The sequence below is a fragment of the Pieris rapae genome, chromosome 9 (assembly GCF_905147795.1).
Source record: "Pieris rapae chromosome 9, ilPieRapa1.1, whole genome shotgun sequence".
NCBI classification, from domain to species: domain Eukaryota; kingdom Metazoa; phylum Arthropoda; class Insecta; order Lepidoptera; family Pieridae; genus Pieris; species Pieris rapae.
The window spans coordinates 8,370,998-8,392,809 of record NC_059517.1 but is presented as its reverse complement, the minus strand read 5'-3'; the positions used below and the strand labels follow the sequence as shown (position 1 = coordinate 8,392,809).

The 21,812-nt window shown below is 33.1% G+C and overlaps 1 protein-coding gene across 1 annotated transcript in view; it reads right to left on the bottom strand.

The window, feature by feature from the left end:
• Positions 1–21,812, bottom strand: part of LOC111000233 (irregular chiasm C-roughest protein-like) — a 58,111-nt gene that overhangs the window by 33,713 nt on the left and 2,586 nt on the right. The window contains exons 2-4 of the mRNA XM_022269608.2: positions 5,080–5,336; positions 3,270–3,420; positions 2,360–2,440 (exon numbers count right to left, since the gene is read on the bottom strand). Coding sequence (XP_022125300.2) covers positions 2,360–2,440; positions 3,270–3,420; positions 5,080–5,274 — 427 coding nt within the window. The 5' untranslated portion in view covers positions 5,275–5,336. The remainder of the gene's footprint in view (positions 1–2,359; positions 2,441–3,269; positions 3,421–5,079; positions 5,337–21,812) is intronic.

Genomic DNA, 21,812 nt, shown 5'->3' with positions numbered 1-21,812 from the left:
TGTGTGTGTTTTGTTTGTAATAAATAATTTACCTATGTCTATGACTGTCTATAATTAAGTTAAGGTAAGAAAAAAAATGGCAAAGAAAGAAATATATAAAGGAAACGTGTAATAATAATATATTACATTTCTTGGACGATTTAGTCCATTTATTCATAAACATCAGATCAGAGTTGCATTTTAAACATTTGTTATTTTTTTTAATTTTATTTTTTTTTATTTTTTAAAATTACTATATGAATAGGAAATTGGGAGATAGATATAACGCTTTATCAGCGTGATCCTTATGACGACGTTTTAATATTAAAAATATTATTTTATAACTTTTGCATATAACGCGAAGCAGCGACAGTAATTGATGTAATTTAATTCCAGGCGTGAAATTTCTCTAATGAGGCCAATTCCTCAAAAATTGTTTCAAAGACTACTATGGCTATTATATTAGCGCAAATAAGTCAGTGACTGTAGAATTAATCCTAAGTTCAATTCTTAACTTAAAAAGTTATATCAGTATTATAATTAGGAGAGAATTAGAGGTCCTAGCCAAAATAAATGTTAAACGTTTAGGAAAATAATAAAAAGATATGTTAGTATTTCCTGAAGTTACCTAAATAATCAAATTATGATGAGCTTAATCCATGCCAATGCCCACCACCTAAATTTATAGCTTACTTCTCTATATACTAAAATCGCTATGTATATTGTTACAAAATTGGTACTGATACAATATATATATACTAGGGGATCCGACCGACGTTGTCCAGAACACACGACTCAGAAAATAAAAACTAATTATGAAAATCATTCTCGACTCCACTTGACCATACAAATTTCATCAAAATCTGTCGAGCCGGTTAGGAGTTTTATTACGAACACATGTTTAGAAGATTTATATTATATACCAGCTATTTATTTGCTGTATAGATAAATAACTTAGATACCGACTGCATCGCCATCTGCCGGCAGATGAGTGAATCTAAACCATCCAAAAATATTAATTCAAATCTGTCCAGCCGTATAAGAGGAGTATATACGTACAGTAGAATTGTATATATAAAGATTGATACTATAGTAATTTTCTAATTAAATATACCTTTACCAGTAGATATAATATATATAATATGGCATGGAGACAAGTAGAATTCAATGCTCGAAAGAGGTTCAGAATTTCTCCCTAGAATATAGTTTAAAATCTTTCGAAGTTATACCCACAATACATGCCATAACTACGTAATATGAAAATTAACTCAACATTATTACGATAAAGTTTTGGCTAACCCAAATTCACATAACCGTAATTAATAAACAAGTTTTTAGGAGTAACACATGTACAAACTATTTGGGCGGAAGTGGCAAAAAGTTGGAGGAAGGGCTAATATTTCAAATTTGGAATTGTAAACAAGTTCATGTGTTCAGGTTTAACAATCATAACATTTTTTTCTTTAAATGGTAACTCTTTTACGGTGTCATTTTTCTGTGACGCAAAAAGTTAACGGAAATAGAGGTAATGTTTATATGTATAAAAATCAATAAACAAAAATGGTTAAAGAAGTTTCATTAACAAAATAATGCTAGATTCTTTTTTTTATGTTACAGGAAGCAGACGAACAGGAGGCTCACCTGATGTTAAGTGACACCGCCGCCCATGGACACTCGCACTGCCAGAAGGCTCGCAGCCTTTTAAGAATCGGTACGCTCTTTTCTTGAAGTACCCTAAGTAGAATTGGTTCGGAAATACTTCAGTGGGCAGCTAGTTCCACATCGTGGTGGTGCGTGGCAGAAATTGCCTTAAGAATCGCTTAGTATAATAGATTAAACACAAACGAAAAACGGAACGCAATTGTCAGGTTAGAGAACTATTACTACAGAAACTAAGGGATATGCTAGTCTATTGATTATTTATACTTTGCCTTTAACGACAAACACAAAAAAACGTACTTTTTTTGTAAATTACAGGTGCCAAACGGACTCTCACCTGATTTTAAGGACAACGGAACGACGGACGGCAAGGTTATACGGATGGTATTTTGTATATTGCCTTGACGTCTGATAATGAAGCTTATGTGCAGATATTAGTCCTATTATAATATATTTTTTTTCCTAGAATAATATATTTTTTTTAGGGCGCGATTAAAAATACATTTAAACTTTTTATAACAATCACAAATGCATCAAGCAATACATTAAAACAAACGATGAATTTAAAATCAAACATGGCGATAGACGTCTCTTTTAATTATGTATTTACTAGCCTCAATTAAATATGTAAAAGTATATATTAGTTCTATTTGTTCGTTCCAACTTGACATGTAGCTCTCATTAATACAAGATCTAACACTAGTTAATTATTTTTACTAACCTCTTGGACCTGTGCTGACCTGACATTGATACATGGCATCATCATCCAATGTCACGTCTCTGATGTCCAAGGAATAATCCCCTGAAATAAATATAACGATAAATAATAATGCCATAAAAGTTATTTTTTGTATCCTACTCATTTAAATATAATAGTCGTTAAGTTAACGTTATAAGCATGGAGGTATCAAATTTTCCAATTCGACTTAGGGTCCTTCAAGAATAGAGAGTGCACATTCTTAAAAGTCACATAACGCACTTGCGAGCCTGTGGGCAATGTGAGTGTCCATGGGCGGTAGTATTACTTAGCATCAAGTTATTCTCCTGCCAGCCTCCTATTACATACAAAAAAGGAGGCAAGACATTCAAGATATGCTATAAACATTGTGGTAGTTGTATGCGAAGGTCCAGAAAGTTCTTCTTATACTGCTACGGATTGGTACTCTCTCTCTCTATTTTAAAGATAATAGCTGATATAAGCTGAATTTAAACAGGCGTGACTAGGGTAAGATTTTATAAATGTTATACGAGAGTCACCGCTAGTCTTAGTTTCCAAGAATTGACAAGCAGACATCAAACCTGAGGCTTACGTCTAAACTTTTGGATGTACCGCGCGCACATTCCAACTTGGTTAGCAAAGCACCACTCACGCGAGCAATACAGATAATCAACGAAATTTCTATTGAGGTAGACCTATTTGTTTGTACACTGGCTGAGTTCACAAGAGTTGCTTGCTATATTGCTAGTTATAAGATTTAGTTTAATATAAGTTTAATTTTTTGATGTAGGATAATTGGTGTGATAATTATTTTGTAATTCTATCGAATTAGTAGTAACTGTTAAGATAGAAAAATGTAGTGGAATAAATAAATAAATCAGTCTAATAATTATAAAAAATAAAGTCTTCTCACCCTCCTCATCGCTTCCAATCATCTTATATCGTTCGTAGCCTGAAAGATGTCTGTGTGTGCCAAGCCCAAAATCGTCTTTGGTCCATTGGAGTTGGCCGACTTTATTCACCACCCGACACGGCAAGATCACTCTTCCACCTACTACAGCACTCTATAAAACAATGGATTATAAGTTAATAATAACAATGATGACGCGTGGAATCTTTACGAAAAGTTGCTTGCACACACATCGTAATTAAAAGGAAATTTTTAAATAAACAAAATACACTTTAATTATATTTTGATGGCAGGTTTTTATGGAGAGACAATTTTGAAAATACATTTACAAAAATAGTTTTTTTATTTGGAAAAAACGAACAGCGGCGGTATCATCAGGTGAGCCTCCTGCCCGTTTGCCCCCTGTTCTATAAAACAAAATGTTGGAATGTAAAATGAAGGCTACGAGCTATGTTCGTTTCTCCTTAATGGATAGCCTACCTCTTTAGTAGAAGGAACTAACCAAGGGACATTTTGCAATGCTACCCCTTTGCGGTTTTCCGGAATGAAAACTTTTTCTGTAATTAGTGATCATAAAAAATAAAAATTATGTCTTTTAGTATATAGTAGCCGATTCTTAGACTAACTTTATATTCATAAGAATCGGTCGAGCCGTTTCGAACGAGTATGAGAACGAACATTGTGACACGAGGATATTTTATATTAGATGTACTGTAACAAAATAATCAAAAAATATTTAGTTATGTAATGCTCTATGAAAGTCACTAAAGAGGATTTATGTTATAGAAATATACGGATAATATAATTGTCGTATTAGTATTTGGTCAAGATGCTCGATTCACACGCGTATAAACTCTTAACAATAGTAGAATATCCAGTTTTATCCCTTAAATCCTGAGAGGATAAATCTACAAATTTCCAATTAGTTAACTAGATTCAAAAGGTCCAAGGGCCAATAAATAAATCAAGAGTCCCACAGGAAGTCCCAAAATCAAAGTTCGGACCTCAGAATATTAATTTAGGATATGCATAAATCAAAGTTTTCCGTTATTTTTTACCTCGCGAGTTGACATCTTGGATACGCCGATATTAAAATTCTTCAGATACCTTAGTATGTATAGCAAATGTATATTGCTATGACTTTTATTTATGGTTTATTGTAGCTATTTTAATAGGATATAGAAAATTATGCTTTGCGCTTTAACGACATCTGTTCAATTCCATTTTTCCTAATGTAGTCAAAACGAAGACTGAAAAATACTTTACGTAGGCAAAACGTGCGGTGTTTTTTACTCCTCAGCCTACTGAGATTAGTCTATAATAATAAAATAAAATAAAAAAATAAAATACGTTTATTTTGGAACATAAGATCATCATGGTATCACTCCACGTCATTAAATTCGAACCTGTTGGCATCCCTTATATTATAATTATTATTATATTATTACTCTTCTCTATTACCTTACATAGGTAAAAAAAATTAACTGCGGAGTTATTATTAATAACTCCGAAATATTTTCTCTATAGCATACACGACTTTTATTGAATCTACTCGTCACGCGTTGAAGGGGTACGATTGCGACCACATTTTCAAACTTCCGGTGAATTGCCTAAAGGGTTTCGTCAATCCATTACAAAATAATCCCAGAATAGTTTTGTTAAAAATACTCACTTACTTTTATTAATTGCATATTTCTATATGCTTATAATTTCAGTCAAACAATCTCTTAAACGTCGCCCTCCTAATGTAATACATATTAAGTGCAAATGTATATGTACAATGTACATATACATGAATAGTACCAGAACATACCTGATCCTGTGGCTCCAACGCGAACTTCTGTTCCTTCGCACACACTGACACTATTAATAGACAAAACATCCATTGCTTGCTCACTACAATAAAGTCTAGCACTGTCCTCAGTAAAATGAACAATGTATTTGATCGCCTAGTCGTGACTCTTGTCCTTGTTTCCTTTGATTTGAGTTCGTTATTGTGCTGATACATTTTGTTTAGGGTGTGAACAATCCATATACAGCCATTTGTGTTCAGCGCATTTTCTTTTCAAGCTGAAACAATAGAGAGACTTATTAACATTTACTATATTAGCCGTAACTGTAAAGTTAGCATTGTAATGTCTATTATTTTTTAACTAAACGGCGACTCACGACTTGATCTTACGTCAAAAGTAAAAAATTTTGGGGAAAAAATACTTAGTATTGTCTTTTATTAACATAATACAATAAAAACATTTATACTAATCACATAGCCAAAGATGGAATACATCATATCTATAAAAAGGTTGAATACGAAAGAAATAAATCAATAAAATATATTTAATACATTTCTAACTCAGTATAATCTAATTCGGTTGTGTTGTTGATAGTGTGAAAGAGACGGTGTGTATGTGGGGTGTGCTCATAATGCATTTGATTTAGTACTATGGTTATTCAATACTCTCTAAAAGCATATTCCGCGATAGCTTAAACAATTCAAGGCTTAAGTAGCAGTCGTTTTACGTCCAGGCTGCGCGATACAAAACTGAGTCTTTTGCATAGTTGGTGTTGATGTGAGGAACGTGAAACAAAGCATGAGTACGAGTCTGGTAGGCAGGAATATGAAAGTCCAATTTTTCTTGAAGTATATTAATGTTGTTAGAGATTTCATTAGTATTATATTGTTTTCGTCCAGTCTAAAGTATCCATTTTAAAATGTTCATACAGATATCACGCCTTTTAAAAGTGTTTGTATATTCTACAGATTATAATATCGTTTTAATAAAAGTAAAACTATCCTATTAGGTATTCAGTTTTGCAGCATAAAATGCAGCTTATTTTTAAACGACGATTTCTCCGTTACGTTGTTTAGAGAAAAAGTTGCCTGTAATTTTATAGAACAAAAATAGATTTAAAAACAAATCTAGACAAAGTTATTTTACAGTTTGCATGCAAAACGAATATTTATACTACCAGATAAAATAAATCAGTGGCGCTACAACCTCTTTAGGCCACAGATTTCTGAATCTGTTTCATGATCATTTTTAATTCTAATAGGCAAGTAGGTGATCAGCCTCCAGTGCCTGACACACGTCATCGACTTTTTGAGTCTAAGACATGTCGGTTTCCTTACAGCTAGCTAGCGACATCTCTATCATGGAACGGAAATTTTTCGTAAAAAAATGTCATGTACATTTTTGGTGTTGGTGTCAATAGATCTCTATCTTTAGATTTGTTGTCAAAACGAAGCACACTAAATTTATACAAAATAATTATTTTAGGCACTCTAATTACTAAAATTGAAACTACTGATTAAAAAAATTATAACTGAAAAAAACATATTACAATTCCTACATTAATTACCTATTACTAATAATTTATTTCTTAAGATGTCATGTGGAACACGGTGTAGTGGTTGCAGCTCCTTGCTAGCTAGCAACAAAAAAAAACTTGGCTATTTATAATGAAGAGATGCTGCTGCATCTACAAACAATGAAGCCAGAGGGAGCTCTGGTCAACACACATAGGCCAATGAGTCACTTTTAAATGACCCTTGCAGTACATAGAGTCGTCAGAAAACATGTCCTCTGAGAACCCACGCCAGTGGTAGAACTCGTAGTGGTCTAGACGGAGGACGCTAAGAGTGGAGCTTAGTCTACTCCCCCCGTATGGAACAAATGATGGTGGCGCTGTGGGGTTTTTTTTTCGTTGTTAGGACCTATTAAACTGTTTTGTCTAACGGCCCTCGTTATTTGATTCGCTTAAATGTATACTTGTTAAACTATGTTAGAGCGATGTTGCGGCGGAAACGTAAAGTTTTTAACTACCTTATATTTAAATAATTTAATGAGCTGTTAAAGTTTGGTTTAAATTAACACTTAATTAAAAGATAGCGGTTAAAGGAACTTAAAATTTCAACGACTAACTTGGAAACTCAAATAAATGAAATACACTTAAAGTTTTAAAACTAAATTAACAAAATAAATTTTGTTCTCTTTTTATTATTAGCATATACACTGCTATTATGTTTGATGCATTAATAGCAGTGTTGGTGGTTAAGAGTTTTGTTTGGTATAGAAACATATGGCAAACGAGATCACCTGACGTTAAGTGATACAGCCGCCCATGGGCACGCTCAATGGAATAGGGCTCGCGAGTGAGTGCCGTCCTTTTAATATTTGGTACAAACAATTTTTTTGAAGGATGTATATGACTTGATATATTAATATATAGTACAGATTTTTGTATGGAATTCACTATTAAGGGTGGGTATTACGGGTTTCGAACCTAAGATCTCTCTATCGCTCAAACCGCTTGGCTCCTTATGAAAACATACTACCAAAGACAAATTAAATTATCTTACAACATTGGAATATAATACGATGTAATATAACAAAAACTATATTGTTACATAAGTATATTATATCTGAGCTCGGAGCAAGCACTGATCATAATTCATAAATGAAGTAGCATGATATTTAAGGAACGGTTCAAATTAAAAGAAATAGCGTGTTTTACCGAGTATGTTACAATTTTCATGACTTATTGTTAAAAAAAATACTTAAATATTATTGTTGTTTTTATACCAGCCTAACCTTATTAACAAAAGTTATTTTTATTATACAGTACATTCTTCGTCTCCATCTGTCAACTTCTGTTTACGCTGCGATGAAAAGAGACAGAGTTAGTTAAACAGTGTTGTTGCTTTCAAGAAAATAACGCTTTCTCTTCCATTGTTAATAGGTCAGTAACGCATTGGCGAGCCTTCTGGCAATGTGTCTATTGGCGGCTGTTTCACTTAATATACCGTACTCGTTTGCCTTCGATTACAATTAGAAAAAAGATTTAAAGAAAGATTTAATGTAGTCTGATTCTAAAATTGATTCTTTTCGTTAATGGACCATTCCTGAAACGACGACATTATATGAAAGGGACTCTTAAAAAACATTCTATATTTTGTAAAATTATATTCTTAACGATACTCTTTTGCTAAGTATCATAGAACTCAGTTAATCTACATCAAAAGTATCACTAATAACAAACATCGCTTTATCTGTCATGGAATTCGCGTGTACCTGATTGGCTGGCACCATGATAGTAGTATTATCAAATCGCCCATTCGCATACCTTGGGCCACAGAAAATCACATACCATAAAAACAGGTGGTGAGCGCTTTAAAGATATACTAAATTTAGAATAACATATGATGTCTTTCCCCTGTCGGATTATTTGTGTGATTATAATCAGGCCCTTTCAACTACTCGTCAACCAGACCAATAAATTGTGCTTTTAGGACTATATTAATAAATATATCAAGTATAAAAATTAAATTATTCTATAATTATTACGATAAAAATTAAACTAAAAAGACAATATAAACAAAACAAAAATCTAAACCTTTTTTATAACTAATTATAAATAATGCAGCCTGTGTTCAACCAAATCTATCCGTCTCAATGCAATAACTTTCAGTATAACGGTAGGCGCTCGAAATAACTACAGTAGGTATATACTTCTGATCCAACTATTTTATTTTTTGTAATTAAAAACTAATTAATAAAGTTTCTCCGGAAAATTATCTATAATGTCTGGTATATAGTACCGGTAACTCCAGAACATACATTTCCTCTCTGTATTGCGATAGAAAATTGTTTTTTTTTTCGCGATTATTTTTTTATTTATTTTATACATCACAGTATTTTTTCTATTGTTCAAACAAGTTACCTAAGTATAAGGAGAATCTCAAATACAGGAGTTTTATTTAAAACCTATTTTATAGTTTAGAACGAAGTTCTGATCAAGAATATTTGGGGTGGGCATAGAGTCACACAACCAGAAATCTCCGGACTGTGTTAACGGCCTTTTAATAAGTGATACGCTGCTAGGCCCTCTAACACAAAAGACTTTCATGAACATTTTAACCAACAATGGAAAAAGTAATTTAAGCAGACACTGAAATGTCCGACACGTGTATCACGTTCCCCCAATGAGATTGGGGAACGCAAATTTAAATAACAATTTTGAAATAATTTATTAAATAAATCAAAGTCAATATCAATCAGAAACTGATTTTACAATTGCGATGCGAGACAACCGCAGGTGTAACGGATATGTACCGCTATATACGGGATGTTTATAAATACATCTGAAAGCTTTTAGCATAAACTAAATAGTAGATTTAGATTAATGTCAGCCTAGTAGTTAAGGATTGGGTTCTCAACCCTGAGGTGGAAGAAAACATCGAGTCTTAGGCCCAATAAATTAAACAGTCCAGACATCTCATCTATTAATATAAGTCACGCCTATTTCCCAAACAGAGAAAGAAAATTTGATTTATTTTTATTTATTGATAAAAAGATTGCTAAAGCTTGGCATACTGTTACATCCCTAAAATCACAAAATACAATTTTAAATGTGACAAGCACTTATAGGCAAACATGACATACACGAAGAGATCTTAATATCAAAACAACTATTTGACAAAACAAAATATTACTGGTAAAAAAAATAAACTTAAAAAACTAAACAAAAATCGATTTCAATGTGTGATCATTGACTGTTGCTACGGTTTTTACCCGTCTCTCACTTCCTCCACTCTCTTACTCGAAACAGCTATTCCTATTCATTCTTAACTCTTCTTTAGAAGCGAAACATCACCCAAAGTTAATCTTCTCTGACTCTAGAACTCATATTCATTCTAAAATTATGAATTCGATCCAAAAATGTACGAGCTCGTCTACCAGCTCTGCCCCCACTATTTACACACACCATACTCGGGACTTCATTAAATATGTACGAGTCTTGCTAGCCAATTTCATAGTATATATATATATATATATATATATATATGACTAAATTCCAGTTAGCTCAGGATAAATGAAAACATTGACTTTGGTCCTATCTTTAACTTTTTTTCTAGCCAAGGTTCCAACTAATAAGATTTTCTATAAAACACTGAAGATAAATTAATTCAATATTTCGTATGTTTGTTTATCAACATTCTGTATAGGCTTCTGATAATAATTGATAACGTCGTCTCACTCACGCAATGGTTCAATGAACTCTTGGTTCCCACATGTCTCGTCCAGTTTAGTTTGATCCCTGTACGTAAATTATTTGTATTGTACCAGAGTCCAAAGATGGCTTATACTTTGTAAGAAACTGGTCTACATTAATCACGTTGTGATGTGAAATGTTTGTTTTGACTTCAGATCCATAATTGCCCTTGAATTGCTGAATTAGTATGGAAGATAACATGATAATTGTTTTAGACCGACACGGAAAACATTTCAGTGGAAATTTTATTAGAAGATTTTTTTATATAGAATAGGGGGCAAACGGGCATTTTCGAGTGCGTGGCCGGCCTTTTAAGAATTTGTACGCTCTTTTCTTGAAGGACCCTAAGTCAAATTAATATAGTACTAAGCTATTTTAAATCATAAGAACATGTATATCGTTTAAACTTGAAGGGTTTGGAAGAGATAGCTGACTGAGTGAATTATGTGTATATCTTATTTACTGAAGTCTGAAACGAATAGTGAATAGTTTCTATGTTCAAACCCGTCACAGAGAGAAAATAAATATTTCGCAGTTTGATGTTTTAACACGAAAATAGTCATCGATGTTATTTAAGGACTAAATTTGCTTTACACTATCTATTATATCTCTATATCCACAACTAAAACATTATTTGGATTTCTTGCTTTTCTATATGTGTGTAAAATAGTGTTGTTTTAAGGACTTTACTTGTTGTTTTAAATCTGTGACAATTACCTATAAGAATTAACTAAAAACAGTCAAATATATAACTTACTAGAGTTTTTAAAAATCTATAATATTCTGAACCTTTTTTAAGGCAATTTTTGCCTGGCAACTATGTGAACCAGTTGCCCAGTTAAGTATTTCCGATCAAATCGACTAAGGAATTGAGGAAAAGAGCGTATTTAAATGTAAAGTGGGAACAAACCGTGATTTATGTGGTATCAAATTATTTCAGTATAATTAGTATTATTACTATTTTCTTGTGTAGCCACATCCACGTTTCAAGGATCGTCATGCTCACTTTAATGTCATTGCTTGTGGCGGCGTCCATGCGTCGGGTTGTCTGTCTCCCTAAAATATAGCGAGGGGGCCGTTGGCTGGCCATGCGTCATACTCGTGAACGGGTGCTACTTGTGGTGGCTGGTCGTACATGAATTCGTGTATGCGGTGATATTAGTTGTTTATACTACGTATTTGCGTGTTGTTCTCACGAGTATGTAAGTGCGTGCTCCTATTTCACATTCAAATTCAAATTTTATTACTCAATATGTCATATGGAACATGGTGTAGTGGTTGCAGCTCCTTACAAACATTGTGTAAAAAAACTTGGCGATTAAAAAGAGTGGCGTAGAGTTTATTGCCAGTTCTTCTCTTCCGTTCTACGCCCTTGATTTGAGAACTGGCAGTAAATGTAAAATTATATATGTTCATAAGTGTACATTATGTTACCTATATGAATAAATAAATTTTGACTTTTGACTATCAATTCTTCAAAGGCCACACTTGCGAGCTCTCTTGCATTTAAAAAGCTTTTCTACTTTTCGAAAAAAACATTGTGCTGATTATTGATAATTAAAATTATTGTGAAAATTTCCACGCCATTATAATATGTCCATTAAAGCACAAATTCCAATAACAGTTCATAATAACCTATGTCGTACGTGACAGCTCAGGACAAGTAGTTTTTATAATGCATCCGTATTTGTATGACAAAAACAAATTAAAATCTTGTTTTTAGGAAGTCTATTTGCATTCCGATAATATTCCCACGAGGACAGGTTTAAGAATTTAAATTGCAAAATTTATTACTTATATAAAAAGCTGATTCAGTTATGTTCGTTATAAAAGTACAGCCCACTCAGAGTTGTCCAGTAAATTAAATTGTAGATTAATTATATGTAATCGGTATGATTTTTATTGTCTTACAGTTAGACTCTACCTTTTTGACGATTTCCAAGTATTACATATAAAATTCCATTTTACATTCAATTCAAATAATATCTAATACTTCACAATATTGAATTGATACAATTTTTAAAATTTTAAATACAATTTAATTTTTATATGATGCAATCGTATAGCCCATTTAGTCGCTGCATTGTCGGCCTTTGATGGGAGAGTATGCTTCTATACTGTATTATACTTCGCAAAAGAAAATGGCTAGTGAAGCGACAGGTTAGAGAGAAAACAAAAAATAAACATAATCGTCAACAAACTGCATTACAACCCGCAAAGGGGTTAAAATTTTGTAGTTACAACATCTATGACAATTCCTCTCTTAATATGGTTACGTCATATGCATGTGTGCAACTTCTCAGTCACTCATTACAGTCATTAAGTATACTTAAGGTGCTTCCTTACTTGACAGACTCAATTTTGTATTACCGGTAAAACAGGGTAATTCAGAAATAAATATTAATAATCGGTACAAAACATATTCTTAAAACACCTTAATTAGTTTAATTGAACCTGCAGTGTAGTGGCCTGAAATTGAGGGTTCAAATACCGTGAAGGAAAATATCGCGAAGAAAGTAATCGAAACTTACCTAAACCTAATAGACCATGAAAAATTTACAGATATCTGTGGACGAACTTTATGGTTTTTGTAACTATTTAATAAAGCGTAAACACATTAAGACAGAAAGAGACGAAAGCGTTGATTACTTAAGATCGTGTAATTATTTTATTTATTATGTACTTGGTTGTTTGTTCATAAAACTTAATGTACTTTTTAAATTTTTCATCCTTCCATACAGAACCTCGGTAGTGGGAAAAACTCCAAAACTCGAAAAAATATTTTAGTGATCATCATCATGCAAGTCGTCTTTGTACAAATTTTCCTTTATAAATTTAAAATGAAATTGAAGCTAGAACATTGCTATGGAGTAGAAACTTGGCTAGAGAAAGGCAGAAGACTGGTGGTGCTGACATCAAATAAATCCAGTTAGTTATACCGTTTGAGTTATTCTGGCTATGGAACTGCTAAGCATCTTTAACGCCCATTAAAACATGAGTTATGCCACTATATCAAATCAACTAAATCAACTGGTATACGTCGTATTGTCGTTCCATTTACCTTGTAACAGGAGACTTGGCATAGGCAAGTCGTATAAGACATTCCTTCAAGCCTGGAAACCGCGGAATCGTTGAAAACCACAATACTACTAACTGTTTATGAGCCGTAGACTTCCTTGCATTCATTTGTGGTTGAACAATGGGAATTCAGCCCTTAAAGCTGGTTATACACGAGATGATTTTATTGAGCAATTGTTGCAAGTACCTATTTCAAAATTCTTAGTAATTTTAAAGGGTAAGATAGGAGTAAAATATTTACAATTAATAAGTTTTTGTTTGTTTATTTCGTAATTGACAAAAATTTCTCATCATTGATAGTTGTTCCACTAAGAGGATGACTACTTTGTTGTTAAAATGAAGGTAAAATTTTGTTATAGGAAAAAAGGATTTTTTTTCCTAAAATTACAATAATGAGTATATATAAAAATCTAAGTATAGTAATATTAACAACATATTGGTCAATCAAAGCGATCACTGCTGATGTTATGGGCTGATGATATCGCCCGAGATAATCGCCTCAATCCAAGAAGCCGCAACAGTTCGTTTATTTTGTTTTCATTTGATAAACATTTTTAGTTACCTACTACCGAAATTTAAGTATTCCTTAATTCTTCACTTATTATTGTATTCATTTCACAAATACACAGCACTTAGGCTTCTTTTTCAAAGTTGCTTAGTCTATAAACAGCCTTCGTTTAACTCATAGCTGAGAGCTTCAAACATCTCGATTATTTCGATCGAGCTCTCTACCCTGATTGAATTGCAATGCAATATTTCCTTGTTTATTATTTTTTCTATTGTGGTACGTGCCAGAAAATATTTTTAGCCTCCATTATCGTTGGATGCGAATAAATTTCAGATAAGTCTGGAGCAGAAAACAGGCCGAACTAGCATTTTGTAATCGGATTACTCACTTTATTTTGTGGATCTACTCACAACCGAACCCAATAATGTATCCGCAATTTCGTTTTCAATCTGAGATCAGACCATGACACTCGATCGATCTCCTATCTGCATCCCAATAACCCATCCTTTTTTGGCGACGGATAGAATGCAATCTCTTCGCTCTTTAGACAGATAGATATTTGATAATATTAAAATATACATTGCCTATGTTTAAAATCAAATAGATTTTTAATAATTTTAAAAACTGGTGTAAATAAAAATATTAATATAGGATATTGGCACAGATGAACTGTCTTTTTCATACAGAGGTCTATCAACATATACCGATCGGACCTACCGCTTGCCTGGTGGTGAAGGGTTATGTGGGACTCGCTACTGTGCATACCCACTAAAACGCCACGGTGTCACCAGCAATCGCCCAAAGCAGGACAGGGTAACAACATAGCCTTATCCGCATCCAACCACGCGATCTGCCGTTAAAATTCACGGTCTTCTGCGGCCAAGAATGATGCGGAATGGACGTTTGACTCAGCAAGGGCCATTCACATCGGCCAACTCGCTCTGTTCCATATAGCTGGAGGAGGCCGGTACAATGCTCATAGGGATTTGTCAGCATTCCTTCTTTTAGACGCATGAACACCTGAAAGCACCAAGCCAACAGTGCTGTTTATCCTTATACCTACATGTTCATATTTCTTCAAATATCACAAAGAGGAAAGATTTGTATGATTGCTTATAACAAAATCCTATTGAAATTATTTCATCAATAGAACTCTACATAATCCATAGGCTATATTTATTTCCAAAAATGTCTGTGCGGAATATGCCGCTAGATTCATATAATAACGCCCACTCCGTCAATGAAACGATTACAAAGAATTGAATACATTTATATTTGAAATAGATACAGTTACTTACAACAAGCGAATTACGCTTCAAGATTTTAGTTTGAAAACATTCTTATAAATAACTCACATTTATCTTTATAGAAGACATTCTTGTTTGTCAAATACAATGCGCGTCTGAGGCTTAAGTATCTAGAATAGTAAGTTTTTATATAATATGTATATTGTCGGCCTTTAGGATATAAATATAGATTGGTAGTTAATACTTTACATAAAAAAAATCTACAATATTTTGGCGATATATTTTGTATCAGTATACGAAAATAACTGTAATCGTTAATTTACCAAAATACAGGAAACAATTTTAACCCCAACATGTGTAAAACCAGTCCATTTACTGTAAAAATCTCATTAAGGTACTTAATATTGCTTTTAAAATACCGATGTCCGAACATAATTTGAGAGTATCTTTACCAATCATTATCGTAATTGGCACTTTGAAGTTAAACATTTTAAACATATTGAAAGGCATATTAATTGACGTAAATGAATGTACATTCATTTGTTATGTGGTCTCATTTTCAGTTATAATAGAAAAAATACTCTGTATATTGATTAACTAGCACAAATATGTAATCTTTTTTATATGTAATAGGAGGCAAACTTGTAGGTGGAAGTGGGTTGCCGGCCTTTTAAGAATTTGTACGCTCTTTTAGAAGAACTCTTCTTGAAGAACGCTACTTCGGAAATACTTCGGTAGGCAGGCTTTTTATATATATATATATATATATTATAGGTAAATTATTGTATTGTTAGTATACATATTCCTCACAGCATGGCGTCACCAGAACCTGGCGATGACTATTCCAGAAATATCCTTAACATTTAATGACTAGTATAACTCTGTAAGATGCGAATCAGACTTTTTGATGATCTTAGATACACATTTGAAAATTCTATCGGAATATTTCCGCATATTAGCTGCAATCTGTAGCAAGATATATCCTGACAGCTAATTGTCGTTTAAGTCGTTTTAATTTGTATTTTCTATATTATAGATAGAAAGCACTAGTTAATAATAGTTGCAAGCGAACTGAATGAATTCTATTAAGCCATACTGTATTACTAAAGAAATAAAATAGCTACGTGTAATGAAAGTTAAATAAATCGCAATCACGCTCCGCCATTAAACACGATTAGCGTTTGCACATCCCTAGCCATTAGTTGGCCTTACGTCACGTAGTGATGTCCAAATGCTTTATAGTCCAGGAGATGAACACTGATAAATACTGTACCTAATTCAAACGGACAAATTTACTGACTCGTACTAAATAATGTTTAGAATAAAATATCTAATAAACAATCTTCTACCTCCATTATAGTAGATTTACATGTTATTTTATATATAGAACATAAAATAACATGTATCAACAAAATAAACTTAAGTTATGTAGTAATGTAGTAATTATGTGGCTATGTAATTACCGGCTATGTAGTAATCAACTTAGTTAATTACTACATAGCCGGGGATCGAACCTGCGACCCAGTGATGAGAGTCGTTAAAACCACTGGGCCATCACTATTCTCATTGCTTGATTTTGGTGAAATAGAACGTTTTTTATATTCACCCCAATTCCTCCGTTGATATTACAATTCAGCTCTTAGACTACAATCCTTTGTACAGGAAAGCCCGATAGACATTCTATAAATTTCTATTCTCGATAAAACGTTTTGTGGTCGTTAACGGAAATAGGTAATTTGATAGAAATCTCTACATTTTACACTACAATCACGGAGAACATCCCTTTATTGTATACCTTATAAAGGGTTAAATGTTTTGAATTGTTTACATTGCAATATTTATTTATTTATTAACATTAAGTAATGTTTAAGCTGACTTAAAGGCAGCCAAGTTCTTCCACTTGTCTAGTACTCTCCACACTTATCCAATCAGCTATCGCTTATTCTATCTTCCCAGTTTCTGGTGGCTGTGCTCCTCTCTTCCCACTGGGCCATCCCAACACCTTTAGTTCACAAACGCGGGCAATGTGACCTGCCCATATCCACTTTAGCTTTTTATGAGTACGACGTATGTTTTGTTTGGTTTCGTATTACGCATTGCAATATACCAGGCGATTAATTGAAAAATAATATTCTGGCACATAAATCATATCAAATCGTTTATCTGCTAGAATATTTTATTATTTGTTTATTTGGTAGGTATAACAAAAATCCACACAATCCGCCAAATATAAATAAGCATGCAAATGTCATCTTATTTTGTAATATCATATTTAATACAAACAATAATAGGCAAGTTAAGTTAGGTACTTAAAATCTGTGACGAACTTATCTAGATAATCGCTCACGCTATAAAAAACACTTTGCCTTTCAAAATATTAACCTTTCCCTTGAAACAATTCCACGTCAGATCTATAACCTCTAGGAAGGCGATTAAATACTTTAATAGCCATGGCGTAACAGTTTTTTGCATACATCGTAGTAGAGCATGCCGGTACCCACAGCTTGTTGGATCCCTCGGTATATACTAGGCAGTTTCTTTAAATGATTTGAATAATTTGGGATGCTTTTTAGTCATAACTGCTTCAAGGATATATTATAAACTTGGTGCTGTCAATATATATTAATGTTATCTGAATGTTTCTATGAAGTGGCCGTTAAATTATTATGTAAGCTGATTTAATACAATTATTTATCCATCCACTCCCTTGTCTCATGTTTCTTTTAATAATATTTTTTATTGGTTCTTGGGCAGCAGATATCGATGTAGAAATAAGAAATTAAGCTTAGAAGAAGGCCTTGATCCAAATCTTTGAAAATACATTTCATTTACAAGCATATAGAAATTAAGACGAAGAAGACGTGTTTTAAAGAAGTAAATAATTACTGCTATCGTAATCACCATTTACATTCATCCTTTGTCATCAAAAATAAGAAAATCAAAAACTCTGTCCCCGTTAGTGTCTACGTGTACGTGTACGTAAACGAGGCCTAAATCAGGAATCGAAACGAAATTCGAATAAAGCAAAAAAATCGCAATAAATATTATTCAAACCATCATGTCTGATATCAAACGTTTCATACAAAAATCTGAACTAACAAAGAGCAAACTACGTACATATAAACATATAAACGTAGATCAACACGTTTCATTATTAACATTACCAATGTGCGCAGGCCCTAAAGCTTTGCGGATCTAATATCACGCTACGTAAATGAAACACCTGCGAATCAATTTTCACTCGTAATCAAAATACACAGATGTACAAAACGCAAACGTTGCACAATTGTCCCGTACGTGACAAAGGTAGATAAAATAATATGCGATATTAAGCTTTATTCCTATGAAGTACTTATAATAATGTACCTCATAATTTATACAGTTATGGGTCTGTGAGTATTAGCAATATAATTGAAAAAGTGGCTACAACAGATCTCTCTCTTTTTACGTTACAAGAGAAAAATTGTACCTCGTCAAGCTTTGACTTAACTGAAATTTTTTTTTATAGAACAGGGGGCAATCGGGCAAGAGGCTCAACTGATGTTAAGTGATACCGCCGCCCGTGGACACTCTCGATGCTAGAGGGCTCGCGAGTGCGTTGCCGGCCTTTTAGAAAAGTGTACTGTTTTGGATTTTGGCGGTCTGATAGATCCTTAAATCGCTTATTAGTCTTAAGTTAGGCTGGATCGGAAGGTTCCACGATGTCTCAGGGAGCATTCAATTCATTTTTCGAGATTCTTGACCTTGATTACATATATAAAACGATATAATAATCGTTTTAAATATATATTTCTCTTTTTAATACAGGATCCAACAATATAATTAACGAAAAATAGAGGTATTTTATAGTTTAGTGAATTTTGTAGTCGGTTATTGTGCTTTGGGTTACAATTCCACGAGGGCATTTGTTGCTTGATTCAGTTTTGTTTTATAGACAAGTTACTGATCAGGCTTCTGTGTGACAGATGTATGTTGACCCGGGGGACTGTTAGATGTAGACAGAAAATCCTTTGCTGCACAGCTGGGGATCAAACCTACGACCTAAGAAATGAGAGTCGTACGCTGAAGCTACTCGGCTATTGGCTACACATTTTAATCCTACAGTAAATTTCCTTTAGAAACAAGGTAGAAGATTCCTCGAACATCTATTTGTGGATGTAACAATGATGTTTTGTTCAAAGAAAAACAATCAATGTTCTTTTTACGTGGAATCCGTTAAAGGGTTTGTTTAGAAGCTGGGACTAAACAAATTGATGGATTTTTATTAACTGTATCTGGAAGTTATATATATTATAAAAAATAGTGTTCTGTTACTCAATATAAAAACTTATAATTGAGGATTCTTTTATGTTTGATATATCTGATCGAGTCTAAACGCAAATTATCCAAACACGGTATAACACAGTTTCAAATACCTATAATGATTTAATATATATGCATATATAAGGTATAAATTACGTGTCACGTTGTTTGTCCGCTATGGACTCCTAAACTACCGAACCGATATCAATGAAATTTGCACATCGTGTGCAGTTTGATCTAACTTAAAACAAAGGATAGCTTACTTATTTTTATTTTATTGCAAATATTTGTTTATTATTTGTTAGGATTCTTACATCGTGACATTCTATCTACCTTTCCTATAAGTTCTCTTAGTTTCCCTTGAATAGTACTACTATGTAATATAACAAAAACCTCAGACATCGCTTGGCCGAGTCCGCTAGTTTTATACAAAAAGTTGTTTTTTATGCACCGCACTTTAGTTTCCGTTTAAAACTCAATAACAAAAATAGAACGTTCCATTTCTGAAAATAAACGGTCGGCATGACAACGTGTAACAACAGTCGCCGTCCCCAGAGGAGTGCATTTGAAATTGTCCTTGTTTTCTTCAACATTTACTTCAAATTCAAGTATTTCTTTTATAAATTGTCGTGGAAATCGGAAGCAAGATTTTGCAGGAGAGGAACAGCTGATTTATTTTATCTCCTGTGGGTTTAAAAAGCAAGTTTACATTTTAAAAACCAGTCCCTTAATGTCTGGGCCTCATTTCTATCTAGTTCGTGATCAGTTATTTATCTTAATAGGCTAGATCAGCCTGTACCTGAACCTACGTAATTACGGCTAAAATGTCCAGTTGAGACATAGTGCTGATTATAACTTCCAAATGTCAAAAACGTTTGAAATTTTCACACACTTCAATTAAGCACTTCTTATGGATGTTATGTGTATATGTATGCATAAACAATATGATGCCGTAATAAATGGGCTCTCCGATTCTAGTCTATTAGGAATGACCAAACAAACTTGGATCTGTTCCCATGTCCCATGAGTGGGATGGAAAGCATGGAATGTCCAGAGAGACGACAGAAGCAGACGCAGGACCGACAGCGTATCATGTCCGAGCCCAAAGTTATCTACGATCCATACTAACATTATTTATACTTATTAGATAGAGAGATAGAGATTATTTTATTTCTTAGAAATATCTGCCATTTCATAATGAACATACTATTAGACCAATGAGGAAGATTAAATAGGTTTAAGATTGTTAAATTAGACCTTTTATAAAACCATATGTAGTACAAATCATTTTTGATACCTATTAAAAATTAAATTATACAATCAGCTAATAATAATAATTATTATTATAATTAGCTACCTCGCACAAAGATTTAGTCTAGCTATTCAAAGGGGGAACGCTGCCAGTATCTTCAGAACATTGCCTAAAGGGACTCCTTTTAATAATATATTTTAATTATTAAATTTTAGAATTTGTTATTGGTTATATTAGAATTAATATATGTACAATTTGTTTAAAGTAAAAAAGTACCTATATCACGACATGTGTAACGAAATTAAATAAACACTTTTAGCGCCTTAAATGTAGAAATTATACACTTAGAAAATTTAAATGATAGGCTTATAGCATCGCTGGGAAATCGTAAACGAAAAACAGAAATACATTTTTAATTTCTAAACATAGAATGAAAAACTTCAAATTGCCCCCTTAACAATCAAATTGCCCCCTTAACAAACAAATTGCCCCTTAACAATCAAATTACCCCCCTGTATGGCGTGGGCCCCACTGGGACACACGTTGGGAAACACTGAGCTAGGCAAACCATGCATATTTTAAATTTGAAATTAGAATATCTCGAACAAGTAAATAATGTAAAGCTGAAAGCTCTCTCAAGTCGAGGTGTCTGATAAAACACAACTAAGTTTACACATTCGGACGCTGACACACACACCAATACAGAGATATATAATAATTAACTAACAAACTAGTTCAGCGATCGCTGACCGGATCTTTAATGCAAACTGTTAACAAATAAAATTTCTGTTTATAGTCCATTTAAATGTTGTTTTCCAAGTAAATGGTTGAAAGCTTTGTCCTGTCTCTTGTGTATTTATACAGTAAACAGGATCTTTTCTATATCTGTTTCAATAATAATGTTATAAATTGTTATGTCCCCCTGGAGTAGAGGCCCCCTAGACCAACATTATTTCCAAATAAAATGAATAAAAAATTTCAGGCGAGTTTTTCAATCAATAATTTATCAAAAGAAAAGAAAAATCCGAAGTATCTATTGGTGGGGGAGCCTATTTTGTGGAGGCCCGGTTGCCCTCCCCTAAGTTTGGCCCCGAACACGGCTATGT